The sequence below is a fragment of the Battus philenor genome, unplaced genomic scaffold, assembly GCF_028537555.1.
Source record: "Battus philenor isolate CCGP_79_NKW_IND1 unplaced genomic scaffold, ilBatPhil1.0.hap1 SCAF_30, whole genome shotgun sequence".
Lineage (NCBI taxonomy): Eukaryota > Metazoa > Arthropoda > Insecta > Lepidoptera > Papilionidae > Battus > Battus philenor.
Genome location: NW_027181694.1, coordinates 1,958,960 through 1,985,230, shown reverse-complemented (window position 1 = coordinate 1,985,230; position 26,271 = coordinate 1,958,960). Strand labels below are relative to the sequence as shown.

At 34.5% G+C, this 26,271-nt stretch overlaps 1 protein-coding gene across 1 annotated transcript in view; it reads right to left on the bottom strand.

Annotated features, from left to right (window-relative positions):
• LOC137927316 (GTP-binding protein 2-like) overlaps window positions 1-24,079 on the bottom strand; it is a 29,884-nt gene extending 5,805 nt beyond the window's left edge. The window contains exons 1-13 of the mRNA XM_068771106.1: window positions 23,834-24,079; window positions 15,415-15,536; window positions 12,805-12,954; window positions 10,633-11,128; window positions 9,772-9,904; window positions 9,030-9,242; window positions 7,804-7,897; window positions 6,090-6,205; window positions 5,339-5,503; window positions 4,602-4,781; window positions 3,901-4,016; window positions 2,979-3,102; window positions 1,162-1,276 (exon numbers count right to left, since the gene is read on the bottom strand). Coding sequence (XP_068627207.1) covers window positions 1,162-1,276; window positions 2,979-3,102; window positions 3,901-4,016; window positions 4,602-4,781; window positions 5,339-5,503; window positions 6,090-6,205; window positions 7,804-7,897; window positions 9,030-9,242; window positions 9,772-9,904; window positions 10,633-11,128; window positions 12,805-12,954; window positions 15,415-15,529 — 2,017 coding nt within the window. The 5' untranslated portion in view covers window positions 15,530-15,536; window positions 23,834-24,079. The remainder of the gene's footprint in view (window positions 1-1,161; window positions 1,277-2,978; window positions 3,103-3,900; window positions 4,017-4,601; window positions 4,782-5,338; window positions 5,504-6,089; window positions 6,206-7,803; window positions 7,898-9,029; window positions 9,243-9,771; window positions 9,905-10,632; window positions 11,129-12,804; window positions 12,955-15,414; window positions 15,537-23,833) is intronic.
• Window positions 24,080-26,271: the final 2,192 nt, after the last annotated feature.

Below are 26,271 nucleotides of genomic sequence, written 5' to 3'. Positions count from 1 at the left end.
ATAAGCCCACTGCTGAACAAAAACCTCCCCCAAAGACATCTATGGGGGTGTGGTGGTGAAATGAAATAAACGGATGCAATTGAGAAAATCCTAATTTATTGTACACACAACCACTATACAAAGGTAGGCGCGTCGGAGCGAGAGTTTATCACGGCGTGCTTGCGCGTGCGCTGATGTGCGGCCGGACCGAGAGTGAGCGAGACGCGCGCGCCGAGCGACCGGGGATCCAGGCCGCTGGCTTACGTCACATCGTTGATGCGCTAGGGCGCACATGTTGCCGCTTCGGAAAGGACAGTCCGACATAGTGGGACTGTCCGCCATAGGGGGTTACACCATATGTCATAGTTAAAGTTAATTATTAAAATCTTTTCTAAAGACCATACTTGCCGTGATAGTACAGCACGAGCACATTTATATAAGAGCTATTTTATGGGACCTTTAGACAAATGGCACGAAACCTGTATTAATATGGTCTTTGAGGAAAGACGACTGCAAGGCATATACCTCCCCCCAAGGTCACCACGACCTTGACTGTCCACCTGGGGGGTCTACCTTCGCCGCGTCTACAAGCTCCTGGTCGCGGGAGCCATTCGGCCATTGACTCCATGAGCGATGAGCTCCGCCTACTGCTAGTTCAGACAAGCAATTCTTCGAACTACATCGATGACATTTGTATTTCTATGGATCTCTTCATCTTTGACTACCTACAACAATAACCCTCATAAGAAGGGTCAACCTTAGGGTTTATCACCAAGTCATCCTCCAATCCAAGTCTGGTTTATCACCTTTTTTATAAGTATATATGTTATATACGTATGTATGTATGTTTATGTATATTTATGTTCATTTGTTTGTGAATATGTATTTTTTTGTACACGTGAACTACCCTTTATAAGTACTTTAATCTTTTCCTTACTATGGTTGTCTGTAATAGATTGTCTTGTGTGATAAGACCGCCCATTGTACTTTTCTGCATATTATTGTATCTGTATATTATGTATCTTATCGTGTACAATAAAAAAATATTAAATAAAATTAAATCAAGTCAAAATATCTTCCGTGGTGAGTGACTCCGGTAATTTCATCAAAACTCTTGGAAGGTCATATCCTCACTATAATAAAAGTCTGTATTAGTAAGTCAATCTAATATAAAAAGCTAACCTATGATCAAGTTGTCTCCTTCGTAGAGCTGACCTCGGGCGAGTAGACCGCCCACAACTGGGCCGGTCGAGTCGCCCACGTGGAAGATCTCGTCGATTTGAAACTCGCATGTCTCCTAAATTATTTAATTTTAGTTTATTTCATACAACTTTTATCTCTTATTAACATCACTAGCATAAGTAAGAAAAGGACCAATATTTAGCCACTTCCGCACATGCAGTGGTAGTCGTGCAATGAAATGCACCGTCCGCCAGCCCGCTGATAAATGCGTATGCGGCAAACAATGCGAATCACACAACCGCCACCACCAAATCACTCAACACGTGTTTCACCCCTCCACGGGGCATCTTCAGGAGCCATGCCACACCGATTAGTGCCAAACACAGAGTCTAGGCACAATATTGGTCCTTTTCTTACTTGGGATGGACTTCCGCGAAGTAACGCCTGATTCCATTAAATCACTAGCATATTTTAATAGGGTGATGAGCATATACATTTTTTCATCACCATTATTTCAGCCGAAGGACGATCAGCATCTTCTGTTCTCATCAAGATCATCAGTTGACCTTGTAGGTGGACATCCAGCTTTTGTTCTTCATCTCCACTCCAGATCCTTAAAGTTCCAGCTGCAATCCATTCTGGATGCCATGTGACATGCGCATTACCACTTGAACCTGTCAATCCGCTGGATATCTCATTCATAATTCTATGGAAAGAAATCTCTTGCATAGTCTCCTCCATGGGTTTTTGAACGACTATGACCTTTTTAATGAAGGTCATTGATAGACCACGTTTCAATTACATATATTATAGACAGTACATAAAGACTGAAAGGCAAATGCCTCCCCCAAAGATATCTATGGTGGATATACATTAATCGCCACACTTTGCAGGTGGGTTGGCGATCGAAGTATGGTATTATGGTACACAGATAACACTGCTGCTCATCCTCTGGAAACATTTTTGTGGGCAGTGGCAATCCTATATAATTAATGCACAAAGTGTAAATTATATGATATTGAATCCATGGAATTGAACCCGCGACCTATGATCATAAGTTCCAGTCCTCTACCACTGGGCTACCACTGCCCACATAAAGACAACATTAAAGGCAAGATATAGTTTATACACTATATATATGCAACTATGTATGTGGCAACTATAGTTATTTATATTAAATCTATTATAAAACTAATTATATGTATAATGATTATATATATATATATATATATATATATATATATATATATATATATATATATATATATATATATATAATATTATATATATAATAAAATATATATATAAATAATAAAAATATATATATAATAAAAACATTTAATAGGTGAATGTATAGTTCATATGGTACAACCTATCCAGAAATCAATGATTTTAGATATGATAAACAATGTAACTAATTATTGTTTATTATCTGTCCCTGCAGAAGCTATTCTGCCAGAATTTAATATCCTGTTGGATTACAATAAAAAATGTGATATATTTGTGTGTGATCAGTTTATACAGGATGTTTGAAAATAGATATAAAATATAAAACCTTTATCACATGGTTGCACAGACTTATTAAGACTAGGGGCCACTCGGGAAAATCATGAACTGATGGCGGGCCGGCTGCCAGAAGTATAATTAAGAATTGATAATAATCAGAATTCAATATTTTTCAAACGTACGAGATTTTTGCTGTTGGCGGGCCGCGGTCTGTGCATCCATACTCTAAAGCTTCTCTACTTTCCTATATATACACCCCTGTAAATTTTTACACCTATGACCAATCAAAAAATGATGGTGGTGGTACTAACATGGTCGTTGTGGGGCTGAGGTTCGGGTGCAGGAGGCTGCAGCGCCAGCAGGTAGGCGTGCAGAGCGTTTAGACCTGCTCCACGGACACAGCTCACGGGAAACACCGCCACGCGCTCTATACACCTGGGCAAACACCTGGACTATTAGATAAGTTCAGCTGGCAGTCACCATGGCTTCATGAAAAACTAGTTCATCTAATAGTAAATGCTTTTTTTAAATATCATCTTATAGACACCTCCTTGCAAGGCATATGCCTCACCCAAAGATAGGTGACCAGTCTTTCGCTGTCCACATCCAGCGACCATCTTGAGGAGTGGGGGGTGACTACAGTACTGTCCAAAGGCAGTCCAACAAGAGCCTTGTATAGCTAGCCCATCACCCCGGAAGTATAAAGGGATCCCCTGAAGAAATTCCACAAAAGAAAACATAAGTTACTTCAAACAGAGGTATACTGAAGACAAGATTTCCTTTCTAGATAGAAAAGTTCTAGAACAATCTAGAAATCTAGACTTCACTTTGGTGCATATTTTTCGAATATTGATACAAATTGCAGCTTGTGTGCAGGATCCAACCGGTTCTACTGAAATTCTCTGGGAAAAGCCTATCTCCAGTAGTGGACTTCCGACTGAAATGATGATTATATTAAAAACCGAAGGCTCGGTCTTTGTATTCATCACTTTTGGTAGCTCAAGGTTATAAAATGGACAGGACCACGAGGTACCAGAGCGAGGCAGACCTAATGCCAGATGGTCTGACGAGATCGTGGCTACGGCAGTTCACGGATGGTTCCAAGGTACCAAAGATAGAGAAAAAAGGAAAGCTTTGGAGATGGCTTTTACCTTGAGAGGTGCATAAAAAATTGATAGTAATTAAAACTTTATGAAATGAAATAAAGCTTTATCATTATTATTCATCACTCACCCATCATCTTTCTTGTCATCATCCTCCACTCCCTTGTCAATTGAATCCAGTATTGACTTCTGAGGTGCTACACAGTCGCGCGCCATGTTCTCGTCAGTTATGAGAATAGGTTTCTTCTGAAACAAATTATACGGAAATTTTTTTTACAACTACCCACATAAAATAGAAAGCTCGATATATAAAATATATTTTTTTTAGCATTACTCATTTTTTTTTATAGCAAGACTTGTCATAAACCTCGATCCAACCAATCTAAGTAACGAACGTTCCAGACTTCACTAGAACAGGACTCCGTCATCTAGTCATGATCTTAATCATCTGAATTATGATTTATGGTCGGCTTTATAGAGTTAGGCTTGATTTAAACGCCATGATTATTTGAAGTACCTAAAACTATACATAATTGGCAGTGAAGAATTTGACATAGTGTGTACTGCTATTGATATTTGGCTTCAATGTTTAAAGGACTGTATTGCAGCCAATGGAGACACCACTTCGAATATGCTTTATATATTTTTATTTATTTTATATCAGTGTATTAAACCAACACACTGTAGCAATAAACTTTACGTACATTAAAAAAAATGATTTTTTTTAACAATATTTATGGCAACACTAAGTATTTTAGCATGTAATGGCAACAATGTGTAAATACAAACTTTTTAATTTGTATCGAGCAGCTATAAACCAAGTCTACCGACCTTTTTCACGGCACCTTCACCTTCTGGTGCCAGCAGCGCCTCCAGTCGTTGCATCAGCGGGCGTACATTGGCGGGGCAGAGCTCACATTTGCTGATCACCGCGAAGAATGGGAGTTCCAATGCCGTGAGGAGAGCGATATGCTCCTCCGTGATTTTGGTGATGCCCGCTGTTGCTGATATCTGGGAATGAGGGTTTGGAATTAATTTGACGAAAGTAAGAATGCGTTTACATGGGCGCAAAATTTCTACAGATTCATTTATTTATCATGAAGGTACTATGAAGGATATAAGAAACTATAGCATTGAAGCCTCCTTATAATATATTAGTGTTCATATTCGTCAACCAGATTCAACTTACTCATCATCAGTTCAGCCATTTAACGTCCACTGCTGTATCAAGTCTCTCCCAGTTTTCAATAAAACCGGTATACATCCAGCAGATTCCTCTCACTCATTATCCTTTCAGGTATAACAGCCACTGTTGGGATAGGCCTCCCAATTTTCAACACCAGATGGAAGCGGCGAGCATTCAGGGTCATTCAACCTTAATAATGCCGTCTGTTCGCGTCTGAGCGACGTAGGTAGACCTTCACAAGGTAGACCGCCAGCATAATTTAGCACCAAGTTGCTAGATGGCAACACCATTCCTCCTATTATACCAACTTTCAAAGGATCCTACCAATGCTGCTTTGGAAGACATAAAACAGGTGAGACAACGAAAAGGTGAGCTAACTTACCACAATCATGGCGTAGTGGGGGGAGTACCCGCTGAGGCCGTGTAACGTGGTGCGCTGGTACTTGGTGTGTCCAGCCAGGTCGAGGAAGGACACCAGCTTTGCGCTTCGTTCTCCAATACGCTCCGCAGTCATCAGCTCCGAACAGCCGTAATTCACCACATTGCCCTTCAATATGATGATCAAATACATAGTGGCAAATTTAGTATATATATATATATATATTATATATATAGATATATATAGATAATATATATATATATATATATTATATAGATATATATATATATTATATATAGATATATATATATATATATAATATAATGGTTAGTTATTTCAATTCCTAGTTTTGTAATAAGGTTTCTGAGTTAATTTTAAATGTTAGACTTTTTTATGAGGATCCTTTTCACCGCGTTAAATACGTTTATTTTATTTTTTATCTTTACTCGTTCAGGAAACTTAAAAACTAGTTACATTTTAACAGGCGACTTATACATCAAGGCGTTATTACAAGTTTCCGCCTTTAGCATTGTTATATACATTATGAGAACGCGCAGAAGGAACGTAATCTTACATAGAAAAAAGTTACTCAATAAACTCTTTAGCACATACAAGATAAAGAACAAAGTTTTACAAGATACATAAAAACATATGCGCACACGCATGTATGCATATATGCATGTGCATGCACATATGCATACAATATACGAATATATAAAAGTTGTTATTTTAATATTTTAGTGTAATGTCTTACCTGAGCGTCGAAGCCAAGTATCTCATGGCTGAGGGAGGAAGTGCGTCCACTTTTCACCTCGTGGAGATGTCTAAACATGTTCAAACGAGCGCTACCTCGACCGTTGTCCAGTTCGCCTGAGAAATTCAAAATCAACCGACAAAATTAACGCTTACTTATTTCGTAACGCCATCTATTGACAGCAAATAACAACAATTATTGCGTAGCGAAAAAAATATATATTTAAAATAGGAACAATTAAACAAAACATATTTATCATGGAGATACACTGAAATAATATGCCTTTTCACCAATCATCACCAACATCTAATACTAACATGTGTGCTGGACATGTCTTATAGATTTTCAATAGGTTGAAAGCTGCTACATTAAAATAATTTGAATATGGCAAATTGTTTCAAGTGAAAGAATCTTTTCTTCTACCTAGTTTTTAATAGTATCTATAGCAAGTAGCCTGCATTTGAAGGATTGAGGATTGGTGGGTGACGTAATTAGGCAAAACAAAACCGTGTAATGGGAAGTATGGCGAGTGATGGAAGGCGATGCGGGTAATGTGGGTGAATGATGAATGATTGAATGTATGCTGAATGATAAAAAATATAAAGGATGTATATCCTTGTTCCGAAAACAAGATGGGAAGTATTATTTTACTTATATTGAAAAAAGATTATAATCTGAACATTGTTAGGGCGTCGTTAAGACAGATTAAGAAACTTTTTGTAACTGAAACACTGTAACATGCATAAACATGAGCAAAAAATCTTTTTTTTTATTAATAATGAGAAAAGCCTTCATCTGAATGCTTGTTAAGTTCTGTGGTATCCACTTCAGAACCTTCAGACCCAGGCAGCCATCTGTTCGTCGTTCTATATGCTACCTACTACTTCAACTGACCAATCCACTAGGACAGGGGTCGGCAACCTGGTCCTCGCCAGCTACATGTTTTTCACTTTGGATATGAAACTGTAGCTTCTTACTTCCAAACGCAAAAATTATTTAAAAAATTGTTCTGAATCTGCTATCAAAGATTGGGCATTATTTCTATCTCTCAGCCTTTTGTACTCTCTTTTTACCTTACCTCTCCCCCGTGACACGTGTCGTCACTGTCGTCAGTATATCAGTAGAGCTATTTATTTTTATCAATTAAAAAATATATGGCTCTTTAGAAACTTTGAAAATTTTTAAATTGTATTTGTTAACTCTTCCGACTCAGAACAGCACACAGGATCCAACACCCGCAAGAGGTAAATCCTTGATGATAGTGACTACACGTCTAGATAGTCCACACGGTACATAAGCGTCGACAAATATATAAGTTGATGTATTTTAGGGTTTTTCGATGAAGAGGCGTTTTGCGCCATCATCAAGCGATTTTCAAATTGCACTAGCTCGCTCCACTGGAAGTCGCCATCTTTTTGATTTTCGCGATCCGTGATTGGACCAACGTACAAACGTCAAAAATTGCTTTCAGCTATTGGCTAGAATTTCCGCAATTTGAGTGGGGACAATAACGCTGCTTGATTGGTTAATGAGAAATTGACATGGTTACGGAACAGCAAGCTACGAAGAAATTTGTAAAGTTTCTAGATTTAATAGAGCAATAGTAGCCCAGCGATAGTTGCTATGGCTTGATGATCAACTTTTTCATAAATCATCACCAATATAAAGCGTTACATGAAAGAACTGATGCTTTCAATTAGTCAAAAACTCATACCTTGGGTCAATACACCAATCAGAGTAGACTTTCCTGCCTCGTTGGCACCCATCACAGCTATCCTCAACTCCACGCTCTGCTGAGTGTCTGCCAGCTAGAATGTAAGAGATTAAAGTAGATATAGTTGAGAAAGACATGTAGACTCAAAACTGTCTACTACAAATTATCTTGGGGGTAAGTGTTGACAAGCAGTCTTTTAGAAAGGCAACCCTGTAAACTCAATCGCCAGTCCGACTGGTCCCATGTTGGGCGCCAGTAATTCGGGAGGCCCACAATTGGCGCCCAAAACACGAATTTAATGAATAAGATCATATAAAACGTTTTACGTATTTGTTAAATTAAGATTTTATATATTCTGTTTTAGAGATATATAACAAGAGGAGGAACGTATAAAGTTTCTGTATGAAGTGACTTTTTATTTCTCGAAGGAAATATTAAAAAGTTATTTTTTATTATTTTAAATGTATGTTATTAATCTAAACATATTGTTACAATGAAAATTTCTCATTTTTACTTTAAACATTTATTATTGTTGTGTGTTTATACATTAAAATACAAAATGATTATTTAAGTGTATAAACTTGAAATTGATGAATGTTTATATACATTTGCTATCAATTATTGTTAGTTAGTTGTCCATCACTTCAAAAAATGGCTCATGTTGTATTAGTAAATAAAATATTAGCACTAACGACGGGTAGTGATTCGATTATACTATCTCCTTTTCACCGCCCACTCAGCCACAGATCATCCGAGACACCAGCTCGATTTTGACTTTGACGTGCGGGAATATATGTGCTTCTCTTAACCTCGGGTAAATTTTTACGCTCCGTGTGATTGAAGAATACATAAAATATACCATAATTCATATACAATACTCGGTGATTAATATTGCACATCGACCTTTGGAAAGAGACAATCGGCTAATTTCGGCTTCGTAGAGCGCTTTATCTGTTGCACGAAATAAACAGTCCGGTATCTATCAGGAGCTGTTAAAACAAGTATCCATTCAATACATGTCAAGACTACGAGACTTGATTACGGTTCGAAATATGACATGTGGTGTGTTTTGCTTGCAATGTACATAAATACGAATGTTAAGAATGAATGTATAGCATCTTTATAACAAAAACTATTGTAGAGTCTTGAGAGTAGAAACTGTAGTGGTCCACCGGAGTAATCTATATTTTTAAAGTGGAAAAAAATCTGGAAACCTTAGATCTTACCTTTCGTATGTAGACCTCGGCGACAGCTCGATGAGGGGCTAACCTCCTAGCCCTGGCAGCTACGGGCGCAGCACCTAGAGCGGCGGCCATACGTCGTAGGGCACGCAGCGAAGCCCTGAGCGCCCTCGCCCGAAGCCCCCGCAGGGCTCCGCAGTCCCGGACGCCTACCACGTACACTGCACTCCCTCCGCCGGACCGAAGCCTCCATTTCAGCTACGCAATCCAAATACTATACTTTCACTGGTAGTAAAATTAAATTGAGAGTCAATGTAGAAGTTTGCAATATAGCATGTCCCAAAATTATACTAAAGGTTCTGGAAAAGTCTCATACGGCTTTATTTGGAAGCTCAAAGAACTATAGACAGGGCTATATTTGTGATTTTTCTATAAAATCGTACCGGAAGTACGAAGATACATATACGAACGAAATTAATCAACATAGCCCGAGTAGTTGGCAAATTGGAGTTGGAACTGGAAGTGGTAATGGCAGTGATGCCAGCTCTACTGCTCACGCAGGACAGATAGCGCAACTGCTGGAACCCTAAGGGGAGACCACAGATCGGCAAGCGTAACGTAATACGTCCACCCACAAGATGAACAGCCGACCTGGATGCAGACTCCTATCAACCGGTCCTATTGAAAATCTATGGGGGGGGGGGGGCTCTGCTCGTACTTTTTTTAATTTATAACATGTCAAAGACACCTATGTTTATATTGTGGCAAAAAACCAAGCTACACATACCTGTGTGACCAGGTGTTGGAACCGCCTCTCACATGGCGACACCAACTGCAGTTTATACTCCACGTTTCCGAATCGAGGTTCAGGTGGTAGACTGCCGTAGCATTCCTCTCCCGAGTCCTCGGAATCCGAAGTTCTGTAATGTGATATCACTGTTTTTGAACTAACCGAAACCGCAACATGACCTTCGGAGCTAAAAGGGTCTTCAGTAGCCATCCACGAACCGGTGTGGCTCAATTGCCAAAATGCTTTGTTGCTGCCACTTGGACCTTTATACTTTATTGGCCGTCTTGTCAGTGCATACATCAAAATCTCTCGTACATAAAAAACTTTTTTTAAAATTCATACCAAAATGGCTGCTTGTTCAAATTATAACATTAATTTTGCACCATCTGTTATAAGCAATCACCCTATACCATTGGGGTGGCCAAACAGCGGTTTTTCGAACGATTATTTTTGACTCCGTTTGATAGTCGAATTATTTTAATATATAAATTTATATAACCCATGTCAGCTGCTGGGAAATCGAAACAAATTACTGGCGTGAATAATTATTGTTAACCGATCGTAATTAACTAACCGGCGTCTTAAGTATTGTTAGGAGTGCTGTTATATACGTGTGCATATATCTAACTTCAATGCACATATTTTGTACTTTTGTTTGAATAATTTTAATTCTTTTGCGTGTTTTAAATGGTTATCGATTTCGGCTCGCAAAAAAATTCAAATTTCGAAAAATGGATCGCACTATCAAAGAGCTTGGCCACCCCAGCCCTATACAATCAGGGTAAGGATACCATGTGTTACGCGTGAACTTGGTTTCTAACGTCTGACTTTTTACCAAAAAAAGAAGGTTCTACTTACGTGTCATCATCAAAATAGTCTTCCATATCATCAGAACTGTAGAAGAAGTCATTATCCAGGTCTTCATCATTAAAATCACCGGCAAGATACATCTCATCCTTCAGTCCCACCTTCTCCAATTTATCAATGACGTTGTGGTAAACCGCTCTGTCCAAATATCCGCTCTTCTCTTTCTCTACGTACCCACTGTTTTCATTTTCAAAATACGCCCCCTTCCCTTTGTCCACAAATCCACCATCTTTAGAGAAAAACTCTTTCCTTCTGTTTCTTTTAAAGTCTTCTCTTCCCAGATCGTTGACATTCTTCCCAACGTTATCGCCGCATATTTTTGGAACGGGAGATTGGTTGTTCCAACTCTTCGGATCCGGGGTAGGATCGGGTTCAGTCCACGCTGCTGTGGCGGTCAGATCTCTACCCGGTGAGATTTTATTCTTTTTCCTTCTGTATTTTCTGCCAGAATTTCGTCGTCTAGGTTTCTTATCATCTGTTTTAGTGTCTGTTAAAGTATAAGCATTTTTATAGTTACATCTACAGGATGATTATAAATATTAGGGTAACCAGAATGTAATGTCGTTTCTGTTAACATATTTCACAGGAAAACCGATTGATTTTTATCGCGTATTCATTGATTTTGTATACTAGACGGCAAAAGGTTCTTGATAACGAAGGTGAATATATTGTCGATCAGAAATAAAAACTTGTTAAAAATGTAGTCGTGTGAATTTAACTTAAAAAAGATACATTACTTTCCGGACCCCCTAATAAAAATATATACCTTAAAAAATCAACAGTTTCACAAATATTAAAATAACATAATGGTTATATCGTAAAAAAATCGCTTTAAAAATACAAATTAGTAAATATCAAAATTAATTATAGTTTACTATCTGTATAAATTATTTCAAAGTTATCACTAGTTGGTAATTGGTGTGAAAATTTTTAAGATTTTCTCTAACAATTGATTTATATATTCACACTCAATACTTTTACGCATAACCTTGTATATAGATATATATGATGGAGTATTTTAGTGTAACAAAGGATGATTTGTAATACATACATTCTCTGTCTGTCTGTGTAAAAAAACCGTATATCTAACAGCAGTCCTGATCGTGTTATAACATTTTAGATTTTACATAAATAATTTAAATAAAAAGAAATGTTTTTAATGGATACACACAATATATAAAATATACAGTATACATTCACCCCTTTAAAACTGATATAACCAAACATCCTGTATATCTATATAAAGTATAAATTACACATAAAACAAAGTAAAACTGTTGGCTTTAGCAATACTATTACCTCTCAAATATCTAATGGATTCAGGCGTTGTTTTGCGGAAGTCCATCCTAAGTAAGAAAGGGATAGATATATAGCTACTTCCGCTATGCAGCAGTAGTCGTGCAATAAAGTGCACCGCCCGCCAGCCCGCTGATAAATGCGCATGCGTCAAATGTAATTTTAGATTATCTCTAATTTTAAACCACCGGCGAGATTCCGCCTCTAACCAGACCTGAGACTTACGTAGCCATACCAGCCGCATGGCTGACCGTGTTGGAACGGATATTAATATAATCTGGAACTACATTTAACCGCTTGCATTGCACACATGCGCATTTATCAGCGGGCTGGCGGGCGGTGCATTTTATTGCACGACTACCACTGCATGTGCGGAAGTAGCTATATATTAGTCCTTTTCTTACTTTTACCTCTTTTACACATATAATCAAACACCTATGTGTCTGTATAAACTATCCATTATACATACAACATACTACTTTATACAGGATGTTTGAGAATAGATGTAAAAGCTTCAATGTGACGAACACATAGTTCATTTGCTTTCAAATAATGTATGGAACATTCCATCCAAAAAATAATGTTTTTAGATATAATAATAGTAATGATAACATACATATTAAAATTAATATTTTTTTAATATCTGTCCTTGTAGACTTTGTACTACCAGAAGCAATGGGCCTGTCGCATTTTAATAGAAATATATATATATATATATATATATATATATATATATATATATATATATATATATATATATATATATACAGAGTGATCACTCTATACGCTCCAAAGCTTTTGCTTTTACACCCATAACCAATCATCCTGTATATATTGTGACATAATGAAAATGTAAACTTCTCTTACCATCTTCCTTCTTGTTTACTTCTATGTAGTTCTCGATGTAACTACAATCCTTCACCAATAGTTCCGTGCTGAGGTCTGGTTCACAGAGGAAAGATGACTCCTCAGGAAGGGTCTCGTGTTTTCCGTTAGACCTCCTTCCTTTCCGCCTTCCTGTTAACAATTGACTGGGATCAAAATACATAGGAGATGCCAATGAGTATTGCCATGTGTCATGGGAATGCATCAGATAAAGACTGCTTCATACAGTAAGGCACCAGGATCTTCAGTAGTAAGACGTAATGGGCCATTCAATGCACGGGAGCTCAGAATTCAATATATTTATTTGGGGAACCGGAAATTAATTCATTTATTTCTGTCGATATATTTCACAGAAAAACCGATTTGTTACCGCTTCGGCATTGATTTGTATACAGGGGCGGCTTGACCTATAGTGCAGGGTGTGGAATGCACACGGGCGAAATTCGAAGTTTATCGAAAGTTTGTCTCTCTATGTCCAATGGAAGAAAGATGGAATTCTGACTCACACTCCCAAAAATGCAGTCTATAGAACCAGAGGCGGCTTAACCTATAGTGCAGGGTGTGCAATGCACACGGGCGCCGCCGTCTCAGGAGTCGCCGCGGCGTTCTAAGGGTAGCGAAACCAAAATTCGAAGTTTATCGAAAGTTTGTCTATCTATGTCCGATGGAAGAAAGATGGTAAAATTATTTGATGGAACTCTGATTCACACTCCCAAAAATGCAGTCTATAGAACCAGAGGACGGTTTAACCTATAGTGCAGGGTGTGCAATGGACACGGGAACCCCCCCCCCCCCGAGACGGCGGAACAGAAATTCGATACATTTCGCTTCTATTTCGCTGTCCATAAAACTTAAAACACAAGACGAAATATGAACTATCGCGATTCGCCGCGTAGTTTCGCAACAGAGATGTGCTACAGGCATAAAAACAACGAGTGTTATTCTGCCGTCATAAGAAGAAAGGCCGTAACTAATACCATACTGTAAGCTATACCTACTTATAAAATTACTCGTTGGTATATGCAAAAACTTTCTTGTTACAACGGCATAGTTAATAGCTATAGCCGAGGGGGGAGGGGAGGGGGAGGGTCTGCCCTATGGGGCGCCAGGGTTACGTCACGAGCTAAAGCCGCCCATGTTTGTATACAAAACGGCAAAAGGTTGTTGATAACGAAGGTGAATATATTGTCCATTAGAAATGAAAACTTGTTAAAAATGTAGTCGTGTGAATTTAACTTAAGAAAGCGACATTACTTTCCGGTACCCCCCAATTTAGTTTTTCTTTGTCTACAAAAGACACTGTGTTAATACAAGAAATATGAATAAGTTATAAACTCCTATTTTTCGTTTTCAAAAATTAATATATGTATGTAGTATGTTCAATAAAATTCAAACAATTTCAAATTTATAATATTGCATACAAGAATACTATACTGATATTAATACGTGGAATTAAATGGTATCGATGCTTCAGGAAGCTAATTATTGTCGCGCGCTCTTTATAAAACTATATTTGTAAAGAGCAACTGTTGAGTTTCTCGCCTCTCAGCAGAACTGCCTTTAGAGCCGGCAGTAGCTTCCAATAACAATGCCGATATTTTATGTTTGATTCAAAAGTGCTTGTACCAGCCTATTCGAATAAAGAATATTTTAATTTGGTTTCAAAGTGATGGCATACGGTAGAGATGCATTAAATCTTCTTTTCATCCAATAGACGCCTTCGGAATGACTTCCCTCGACCTTGACTATTACGTCAATCCACCTAGTGGGGGGGGGAGCTACCCACACCGCGTCTGGTGGACACTCGAGAACCATTCCGCCCAGCGATATGCCCACTGCCACTTCAGACAAAAAAACCCTCGACCTTGACTATTACGTCAATCTACCTAGTGGAGGGGGGGAGGGGCTACCCATATCGCGTCCACCAGTGGACACTCGAGAACCATTCCGCCCAGCGATATGCCCACTGCCACTTCAGACAAAAAACCCTCGACCTTGACTATTACGTCAATCTACCTAGTGGAGGGGGGGAGGGGCTACCCATATCGCGTCTACCAGTGGACACTCGAGAACCATTCCGCCCAGCGATATGCCCACTGCCACTTCAGACAAAAAACCCTCGACCTTGACTATTACGTCAATCTACCTAGTGGAGGGGGGGAGGGGCTACCCATATCGCGTCTACCAGTGGACACTCGAGAACCATTCCGCCCAGCGATATGCCCACTGCCACTTCAGACAAAAAACCCTCGACCTTGACTATTACGTCAATCTACCTAGTGGAGGGGGGGAGGGGCTACCCATATCGCGTCTACCAGTGGACACTCGAGAACCATTCCGCCCAGCGATATGCCCACTGCCACTTCAGACAAAAAACCCTCGACCTTGACTATTACGTCAATCTACCTAGTGGAGGGGGGGAGGGGCTACCCATATCGCGTCTACCAGTGGACACTCGAGAACCATTCCGCCCAGCGATATGCCCACTGCCACTTCAGATGAGCAATTCTTCGAGCAACGATGACCTTGGTTCATTTATGGACCTCCTCAAAACAGTTACTCCAAGAATAACTCTCTCCGTGTTGAACTCACCTTTTGGTGCATCTGGGTTCTTCTTGCCATCGGTATCAGCTTTCTGTCTCTTCTTGTTTATCTGCTTCGTCTGCCCGCCCTCTGAGGGGTCGAAGAGCCCGAAAAACGAGTCCATTCCTATTCTGGAACAGATAGCAGACCTTAAGCAAAGTTTAAAAATAGAATTGATTACAAATCTTATTAAATATGATCTCCTTTCGGGAGGGCCTAAGTCCGAATGCCGAGTAGGTATAAAGATTGAGGCGAGAATTGCCTCCATAATAGCAGATGAAGAAAACAGTTAACCTTTCCTCAGCTTCTTCAGGTGGGTCGTAGAAAATATAATAGAAAGAAATAAAACTTAGGTTAAAACTGTCGGCTAATAATAAATAAGAATAATCAATAACAATGTAAATGGGAATAAATATTAAAATAAAAAAATGTAAATAAAATGCAAAATGATTGAAATTGAAGATAACACTGTATAAATGTATATATAAATAATCTAAGTAAAAATGTAATACATTGTAACAATAAAATATACCTAGATTGTAGTGACTGAGGATAGGATGGAAGGCGACAAATAAAAAGAATAAAGATAAATAAATAATGTAATAGAGCAAATGTTAAATAGCGAAAGAAGAGATAGAAACCGTAAAATAAAAAGAGAACTGAAAAAATTATTGCTCCAACAAAACCCTGTTCTCAACAAAATAGTGGAACAAGAGGTCCCCAATAGCGGAGGTAAAAAAATATGATCTCCTTGAGAAAACGGTATAAAGTAATCAATATTCTTACAGTGGCCTCCCAATATATATATATATATATATGTGTGTGTGTGTGGTTGTGTGTGTGTGTGTGTGTCCTATGCAGGATTTCTGCTCTCTGTCTAAAAATTGTAAATAGAAATATAGGCTCTTACAATGTTAGAAGAAATTTTGTAAAACTAATAATATAATAATATTTAGCGCGTTTTAACAAGGCATCATGAAAAACTAACTATACCAAAGTTTTGACTGCAAGTCTCTAATTCATTAGTAATAAACGGAATTAGATTTTTTTAATTAAATTCCACAAAACATTTTTGTACCACCATTTAGAATATCTTATTATTCAATAAACGAATATTAAAATGACAAGAATCCCTGGCTGTGATGTCGCCTGATTGTTTTCATTTCATTTAGAATATATCTAAGTGTGTATGTATACATCTGTGTTAAACTTTATTAAAACATGTGTTATTGTGGAGTTTCTTCCTTTATCTCCACAACTATAACACCTTGCGAAGCTGAGTAGTCAATATAAAAAAGATAAAAAATAATTTGGGGATTAATGAGTTTTGTTAAGTTCTAATATTGAATAAATACATTTTCAAATATTTATTTTTAAAAAGTCAAGTCTACCATCTGCTCGGATTATAAATACCTCAGACCTAACAGGCAAAACACTCGTTAAATCTATGTAAAGATAAAATGCTATAAAATCGATTCTTGATAAATATTTATCAAGCCATAAAAATATTCTATCCGAGTTTTATAATTATCAAAGCTACTATAGTTTGCAAATATGTATTCTTTATTTAAATTCCCTCAACCCTCGCCCCTCCCATGCAGGTAGAATATACTAAAATACACCAAAACCTCACTTTGCGTCGTGGTTACGTTCCAAAAAAACACGACGCAAATTGAAACGCCGCAAAGTGAATTAAGATTTTCTATAGCAAACCATGTAAAAATCGAAGATAGGTTCCAGGGTTACGAAAATACTACTTATTAAAAAGAAAATTGAACAAAGTAAACATTTAAAAACGAAAATAATATAACTCTGCCAATAAGTAGGAAAAATATTAACTAATTTTTGTAACCAGAAACAACACGTAGAAATTTATATAAATTTATTATTCACTTTTAAAAGAAGCACAATACTACGTAATAAAGCAAAACAAAGTGAAAATAAAACTGTATTCAAGTTGCGTTGATTTTTAGTTAGAAAGGGAATCCCCGAGGTTTGATGGCATAGTGCAATTAGAAACAAGTGTTGCCATCTTTTAAAAAAAATTCCAAAAAAGTTAAAGACTCGAACCCAAAACAGAAATGCTTGGACGGGTACAAGTAGTATTTTATATATAAATATATGTACATACTAGCTGCGCCCGCGACTTCGTCCGCGTGGAATTTGACAAAAAAAAATAGAGTACTTACTTTTTTTTTACTTAGTTTACTTACGTTTTTTCATTTAACATATTTTTGTTTTTTTTCGTTAGAGAATTTTTTAAGAATTTTTATTTTTGTTGTTCGAAAATTTTTTACTTACTTTGTTTACGTTAAATTTTTTTTTTTTAAATTAAAAGTAGACGTACTTAGTTACTCCTTATTACATCAGCTACCTGCCAGTATAAGTCCTATTAAAATTGGTCGAGTCAATTCAGAGATTAGCCGGAACAAACAGACAGACAAAAATAAAAAAAATGTATTTTGTATATGTACCGTATTAATAATACAAAAATACACTTTAATTTCATTAATTTGTATATATTTATTTCTTCTTATCGTTTCCTTCAACAATTTACGTTTATAATCTATTAATGCAAGGTAGAGATGGGCAAAATGCATCCCCGGCAAGAAGAGTGATTTAAATGTTTTCGATCTTGGGATATATATTTCTCTTTTATATCTTTAACTCATTTAGCTCAGTGCGACTGAGAGAGAATGAGGCAGCTAACACTAAACATATATCCTGTATTTCTTCGGCTCTTTTAGCTCAGACTTAGAACTCAGTAATGCGGAATAAAACGTGTGAAATATTTCTAGTAAGCATTTTATGTCTTTGTCAGAAACAAATTAATGTAACATATTTTAGACCAATCACTTTATATAGATTAATTGGAAATAGGTGTAAAAGTTTTAAGGTAACAGACAGACGCTTTTTCAAAATTGAAAATACTGTATTCTAAAATTAAATATTCTGTATTTTCTCTGCAGAATCGCTTTTGAAACTAAAAGATGATTAAAATCGATTCCAGGTGTATTGAAACACAAATTAGTTCAGTTTTGAAACACATTCATTGTACAATTTGAATAAAGTGTTTTTAAAAACATCTGTCGATCTCAAAATTTGATTATATTAAGGGGTGAATGACCTACGTTGTATTTTTGTTATCACATTTCACCTACGCATTGAATTCTGAGGAGTGGTACGAAAATACTTTTTACTATTTCAAAGATTAATGGTTTTGCAGCGGTTATTAAAATGCGGTATGGGTGACCACGGTATCCGCGGTACGATAAAATATAATTAATTTTAATTTTGGAAAAACTTTTTCTTACTATATATTATCATTACATTATTTATTATCTGTGAAACCATAGATTTTTGGAAAGAGTATACCATATATTATGAATATCAAATGTTCTATACAACTACACATTTAATCATATAACCAAACTGTCTGTATATTTTATATTCAAGTATCAAGTACAAAAACAAAAACAACAACCAAAATAAAAAAAAATTATTTGAAATTACACGCGCAACGTAAATATTTGTTCGTTATATAAACATACAAATTAATGAACATTTTTAGTTGCGACCTTGGCAACACATGAGAATACGTTCATAATGAATTTAAAAATGGAAATTGGCATCAATGAGATGTTGTTTATAAAAACAAACGCGCCATGACAATACACTTTTTGCCAGACATGTAAAATTAGTTTATTAATCAGCTGATCTTTGTTTGCTAGGAAATAAGTAATATCCATGTTACCAAAATCGCTCCATAACAAATTGCTATTACTAGTATGGCTATATTTGTCTTATCTGTTATTTATCATAAGGTGAATATTCCTTAAATCATATCACTTAATATAATTTATTTATAATCTGTACAAAGATACAGGTTGATTTGCATTCTAATAATGTGATACACCATTTCCAAAAATCAACGTTTTCAGAAATAATAAATAATGAAATAATTCAGTAGAAATAATTTCAGATTACCACATATTATAATTAATTATTGTATATTATCCTTCCATGCATGACTTTGTACTGCCAGAAGGTATTGACCAATGCATTCAAATACAAAAAATAAAAAACTGTTACATATTTCAGAATCATAACTTTTTGCTAACAAACAATCACCCTGTATAAATAATGCATAATTATGTATTGTTATAGTATAGTCATAGTATATATGGCTATGACAAGTCTATCACATAATGGATATTTTCTGGAGTAATACACCAGACAAAAATTATTTGTCTCTTAAGAAAAAACGAAATATCCTTAATAAGTAACCTAACTGTTTTTCAAATTATAATGTATAGAACTATCTTATCTCAAATCTAGGTTTTAATTTCTTCATGATACACATGAGAGATCTTTGAGATCATCAGATAATATGAAATTAAAAATGCCGGCATATTCTTCTGCATTTATGGCCAAATCTTTTACTATGCAAGCCATTTGATCGTAAAATGATTTACAGCTGAATATAAGATGTGCTAACTTACTACCTTTTTTTAAGAAAATGGTTAAGAATTATTTACTAGACCTATGATTTATCTATTAATTCAATTCTATTTCTATATTCTTTCTGAAGCTAGTGTATAATACTGTAATATGTATTATATCTTATTTATTATAAGTATATATGTTTTACACATATGTATGGCTGTTCCTAGATATGTATGTTTTGTGGCCATTAACTTCTCATTATTTATACTTCTACCTGTTCCATACTATGGTGGTCCGTAAGGGATTGCCTGTGGTAAAACCACCGACTGTACTTTTTTGTTTCTTATTAAAAAATATTTAAATGTATCTTATCTAAAATAAAGAATATTAAATATATAAATAATACAGCTAATATAATTATAATAATTGAATTTTTTGAAAATTAAAATCTATAAGAAGTAGCAACACATCTATGAAAAGTTGAATTATCCTTTTTGGGACAAGGTAAATGCTACTATAATAAATTTCTTAAAGCTATTTCCAATTTATTCGCAACATATTTCTTAGCTTATGTTAAGGAAACATTGATCAATAGGATATTATTGCATTAATAATTATATAGAAGTTAAAAATGCCTGGTATTAAAAAAGACAATTTATTACAGAAAAAAATGTGAAATTGGCATAAAAGGAGTAACTATCAAGTTTCTTGCCTAGTTCTTCACAACAGAATTAACAATTCGAACCTGGCAATAGTCTATACCAGGAGTTGGCAACATGAGGCCCGCAAGCCGCATGCAGCGCTTTGTATATGAATCTGCGGGTCTTTTATACGCAAATATTATTTATTATATATAAAAATATTAAAGTATTTTCTGAATCAACTAACCAGGTTTCGGCATCATAGTACATCAGCCCATTGTACTAGCTCTTCACCTTACTACTCCCCCGTGACAGGCGTCATTATTTTCGTCAGTGTGTCAGAAGTATAAGTTTGGGAAGAATAATTTTTGTGGCTATTTAAAAATTTTGAAATTTTGTCAATTGTAATTTTTGACTCTTCCGACTCAAAAGGTTGCCAACCCTTGGTCTATACATATTAACATATGTATACATTTGTATATTAATGTCTTAACTTTCAAAAGTAATAAGCCTATAGGAAAGAATAAATTTTGTTTCATTGTTTTGGTATTTACTGAATAAAACTGACAATCTAAAATAACTTAATAGTTGGGTATTCCATGTGATAAAGACAACAAGATAACTTATTAAATGTAAACTAAGAAATTCCTCATCGATAGATTATCCTAAATGACTTTTGAGCCCTACATTTGGAGGGCTCCAAATCAACACCAAGTGTCAGTTGGGGAAAAAAATTGAGGAAGGGACCATAGCCTCCATCATGATTGGAGAAGAGAATCCTTCCTCAAGTTCTGCAGGTTGATGGAAAAACTGTGATAAATAAAAATAAATAAGTAAAACAGGCAAGAAAAAATGTGAACTGCAATTAATTTTATTAGGAAAAGTGAAAATGTAAGAAATAGCAATACTTTAATCGTGATTAATTCAAGAACTGTGATATATACAATAAGGACTGTGATATATGTGTAAAAGGAAAATGAAAATAAAATCTGTGATATTATAAATAGTATTTAGACCTAACTGCAGTGATTGAGGATGATTGAAAGGTTTAAAGAGCTGAAGAGAGAAAAATAGAATGTATTATGGAATGAAAAAGACAGAAAAATAGATATTGCGAGGAATGGAAGAAGAGAATAAAAATAAAGATAGTAAGTGAAAAATTTAATATAGAAAATAATATCCCTGTTCCCACATAAACAGGGGAGCAACGAGAGGTCCCCAAAAACGAAAGCCATAAATAATGACCTTTAAAGAATGCCTGCAAGAACATTGGTTTCTCTGTATAACATTGACACTTAAGTGCGCACGAAAATGCCTTTAATTGAACTTTTCTTTGTCTTATACGATCTTGTCTTCTTTCAACTACCTTCATTATCATATTTCTCCACTTCCCAAATGGGTAACTTGTACAGAATGCCCTGAGCATATAGTGTGCTCTTATAATTAAATTGTATAAAAACTATTACACATACCATGACTCAATAGCAAGTAGTGTAAAATCTATGGTGTATAGATCACTATACCACTCAAGATATACAATCCCCCTTCTAGAAGCTTCTTTTATTTGTAAATTCAATCAGAAACAGTTCCAAATATATTGTAAATAAATATGGAATATAACACAAACTTCACATTAATTAGAAGAAAGAATGAAAAACAAGCAATATATCAAATATTACAAGTTGAGTATAAAAGAAAATAACTCTACCCCATAAGAGAAGAGAATCAATAAGACTCAAAATGCATTTGAATATACAAGCAGCAAATGTACTAATAAATAGTTGGTACAAGGATTTCATCACAAAAATAATAACAGTATGTGATCATAAACTTGGGGAAATAAAATAGATGTCCATAGTGTATTTACAAGGCACCACGAATACTGGCTACACCAAAAATCTAGTTTCTTTAAAAAAATAAATGGAGTAATAAGGCATATTTTATAATAAATAAATATATAAATAGATCCTTGAGAATGATGTCCCTTGATTATTTTATTTTAAATTAAGTAGATTTTTAAGTAAATATAGTTGATAGAAAATACAAATAAATAAGACAATAATGTTAAACTTTTGTTTAAAAGATGTATCGTTGTATGGAGTTTCTTCCTGCTTCTTCTCCACAACTAACACCTTGTAAAGCAGAGTCCAAAATAAAATAAAGTTAATAAAAAATTGACAATCCATAAGAGTCATATTAAAAGTTCCAATATTAAATAAATTTACTTTATGTAATACTAGCTGTACCCGCGAAATCACCAGCTTGTAATAAGATAAATATCTAGTTTTCTTTTCATTAAACAATTTTTCTAAAATAAAAGAAGCTAAATTACTCCATATTACATCAGCTATCTACCAGTATAAGTCCTATTAAAATTGGTTGAGTCATTTCAGAGATAAGCCGAAAAACCAGATACAAAAATTTTAAACAAAGTAAATTTGGTATATGTACCATACAAATATTGATATGTGTAGGTAAAAGTTATTGTTACTGTTATTTTAATATTAGAAGCAAACAGTCCAATTTTATTTATTAATATAGATTTTATCATGTAAATAATGAATTAAATCAATTTTTCAAATCAACACATAAAATGCAAATATTATATTATATAATAAATTTACTATCATAAATAATACAAAGTCCAAAACTAAGAATTAGAGATGCATACATAAAAAATAATCAACCATTATGTACCAATTCATGATCATCATTTTAGCTGCAAGATATCCAGACATAGGTCTCCTCTAGATACTTCCAGTAAGACCCATAGGACTTTACCTGCTTCTAGCATCGAAAAACTGTATTCAGCAAATTTCAATTCAATTTGAGTGGGGCTTCTGCTTGGACTACCTCTCTTTAAGCATTTAGCATTACAATAAGAGGTTACCCAAAAGGGCCAAAGTATATCACGATTTAATGCTATTATCAAATTATAGTGACTGATGTCGGAAAACTTTACCAGAGTCATATACACATAATAAAAATACTTTATTAATTTAATTAAAATAATTAGAAATATAATTCAATAAATACATATTATTACGTAAGTTTTAGAAGAAAACTAGTTAAAAAAATTGTCGTGAAAATATTTTGTTTATGTAGAAAAAACAATACAGAATAGCCGAAACAGCTTTGTTTCATTATCGCCTATGTTGAATAAACAAAAGATAACATTAATCAAAGATAAATATTGAAAATCGTTGCCGAATATTACATCTTTATTAATGTAACAAGTATAAAAAGGCGTAAATTTCGCGCCATTTTTACAAATATATGTATTTTTTAAAATTTAATAAGCTATAGATTATATATTGTAGATAAATATTGTATGAACTTACTGAATTCTAACAGCTGCTTCCAAAAATTCAAGGTCACATTGAAATCACCATTCACTGTTGCCAAGACCAACTCTAAAGTAATTGTGAGTCAACAAACGAAAACACAACAACCGAATAATTACATCTATGACGTAAATATTACGAAAATATCGCAACTGTTCAAACACAATGAAATAAAACTTAAGTATCTTTGTATATGTACATTGATCGGCACTAAACGTTTTATACAATATTTATTTAAATATGAATGATATACATGAATTCACTATTGCGAAACTATTTGATATGTTACACACAGTATCTGATGAAATGTTGTGACAGGTTCGCTACCAAGAAATCAATTCGATGTACCCAACCATAAACCTTACGAATGTTAAATAAGAAATATATAAATTTAGCATTTATTAGAGAATTAAACAATATAAATCACTTATAATTTATGTAATAATAATAAGTCATATTTCCAAGTCTAAATGTTACATTTCATATGTTTTTTTCGTTTACTTGTATTTGTTATTTACTTGATACAGTTAATATAGTTCTTTTTCAATCGGTTTTTAATTAATTTAAATTTAAGGATACTCAACATTCGTAATTTATTTATACTACTATTGGAAAACATAATAATATACATAAACATTTTTTAAAAGAAGCGAAAACCTCAATCCATTAAATATATATATATATATATATATATATATTACATGAATCTAAGTATTATCATTTTTGCAACCTACCCATTTATATAAAGCCAATTCAAATCAAAAATAAATGTCCAATTTCGTTATTACAGACTCTATGTTTCGTAATTGTAATATTTTGTCCAAAGTAGGAGTCTTGTCAACATGAGTTTAAGCTGTTAGGTATAAATATTATAATTATATTAATAAATAAGTTAAACATACTTAATCGGTTACATAAAATAGGTCAATTATAGGTAATAGTGTTCTAGAAGTATACTTTATTAGTTTACATGGTGATAGATTATACTGTTTAAATTTAATCAACAAGAATTAAAGAAAATGAAATAAAATAAAAGCGAATGTGAAATACTTAAACAAATACATGCCCATTTTTCAGTACATAAATACATACTGAATATAAAATATTCACGTAAAACGGAACGTAAAGTTGAAATTATAATCTCTAACAGGATTCATGTTATTGAATCAAATAATATTTACATGACGTCTCACATTAAATATTAATGCGTTTTAATTAAATTTTTAATGAATTGCTGCAGTTATTGATTTTTATTTAATTTATTCCTTAATGTCAGTTATACAATAACGTTCCATTTCATAATCCATTACAAATATAAAGGTTAAATATATAAATGTCAAAATTTATCTTTGACAATTAATTTGAAATTTTCGCAAGTATACAAGAAAAAAATATTAGTAAACACCACAATAATATTAATTTAATGATTAACGTATAGTATATTTCTTAGATTCGCTGAAATATATTTTTTAGATTTAGATTCTACTGTATTAAAATATTACAAATGATTTTAAATTTACTGATCATATAAATTAATATGTATTGAGCATTTACCAAACTATGGTCTAGGAACGAAGATGTGGGAAGGAAGGTGATGAACCGCAGACTATTTGAATGTGAAGGACAAAAAGAAATTGTAGTGTAAAAGATTGTGAACTATGAAAAGAGAAAGTGAAATAAAAAATGAAAATAAAAAAAATCCTTTACCTGAATTGTAACAACCCTGTCCCACACATGGCAGAAGAATGGGAGGTCCCAAAAAGGGAGCTTATTAAAAAATATTTACATATAAAAATAAAAATATTTATATATTTATATATACTAATATCCTTATGTACTTTTTACTTCAAACCTTCTGTAACCTTACAATGTTTAAGTTACCATTATATATGGTATATTTTTTTAATTTATTGAATCTATATCACATTAGCACAGACATTATCGTTCTAGGCTTTGTTTTTATAATAATAATTTACATTTCTGTTTCTACTCAAGTTCCTACATATCATGATGTTTACAAAGCCAGGTAACCCTTGACTTTTCTTTAACAATTTAATACATATTGATATTCAAAACATAAATAATCTGTAAATGGTCAGAATGTATAGCAGGTAGCTAATACTTTCCAAAGGTTCCAGAAGAGGTCTTTATTGCGGGTGAAAAAAAATCATTTTAAAGTCACACCATACCATTGTAGACAATGCCCATATTCTTGGGAAGACAGTAAAGTATCTAAGCATGTGAAGATGGTCCTCTCTATGCTAAAAATCTGCAGCTATGTCTGCGGGAAGAGACTTCATTTACCTTCCTACCTGAATGTCCATATCCTGGTGCATTCTGGCAAAGGCTAATGTGTCAAAAATTAAGGCTTTATGATATATCCACACTGCAGTTACAATATTATGTAGTTATCATTTTTGCTGCAAGATGTCCAC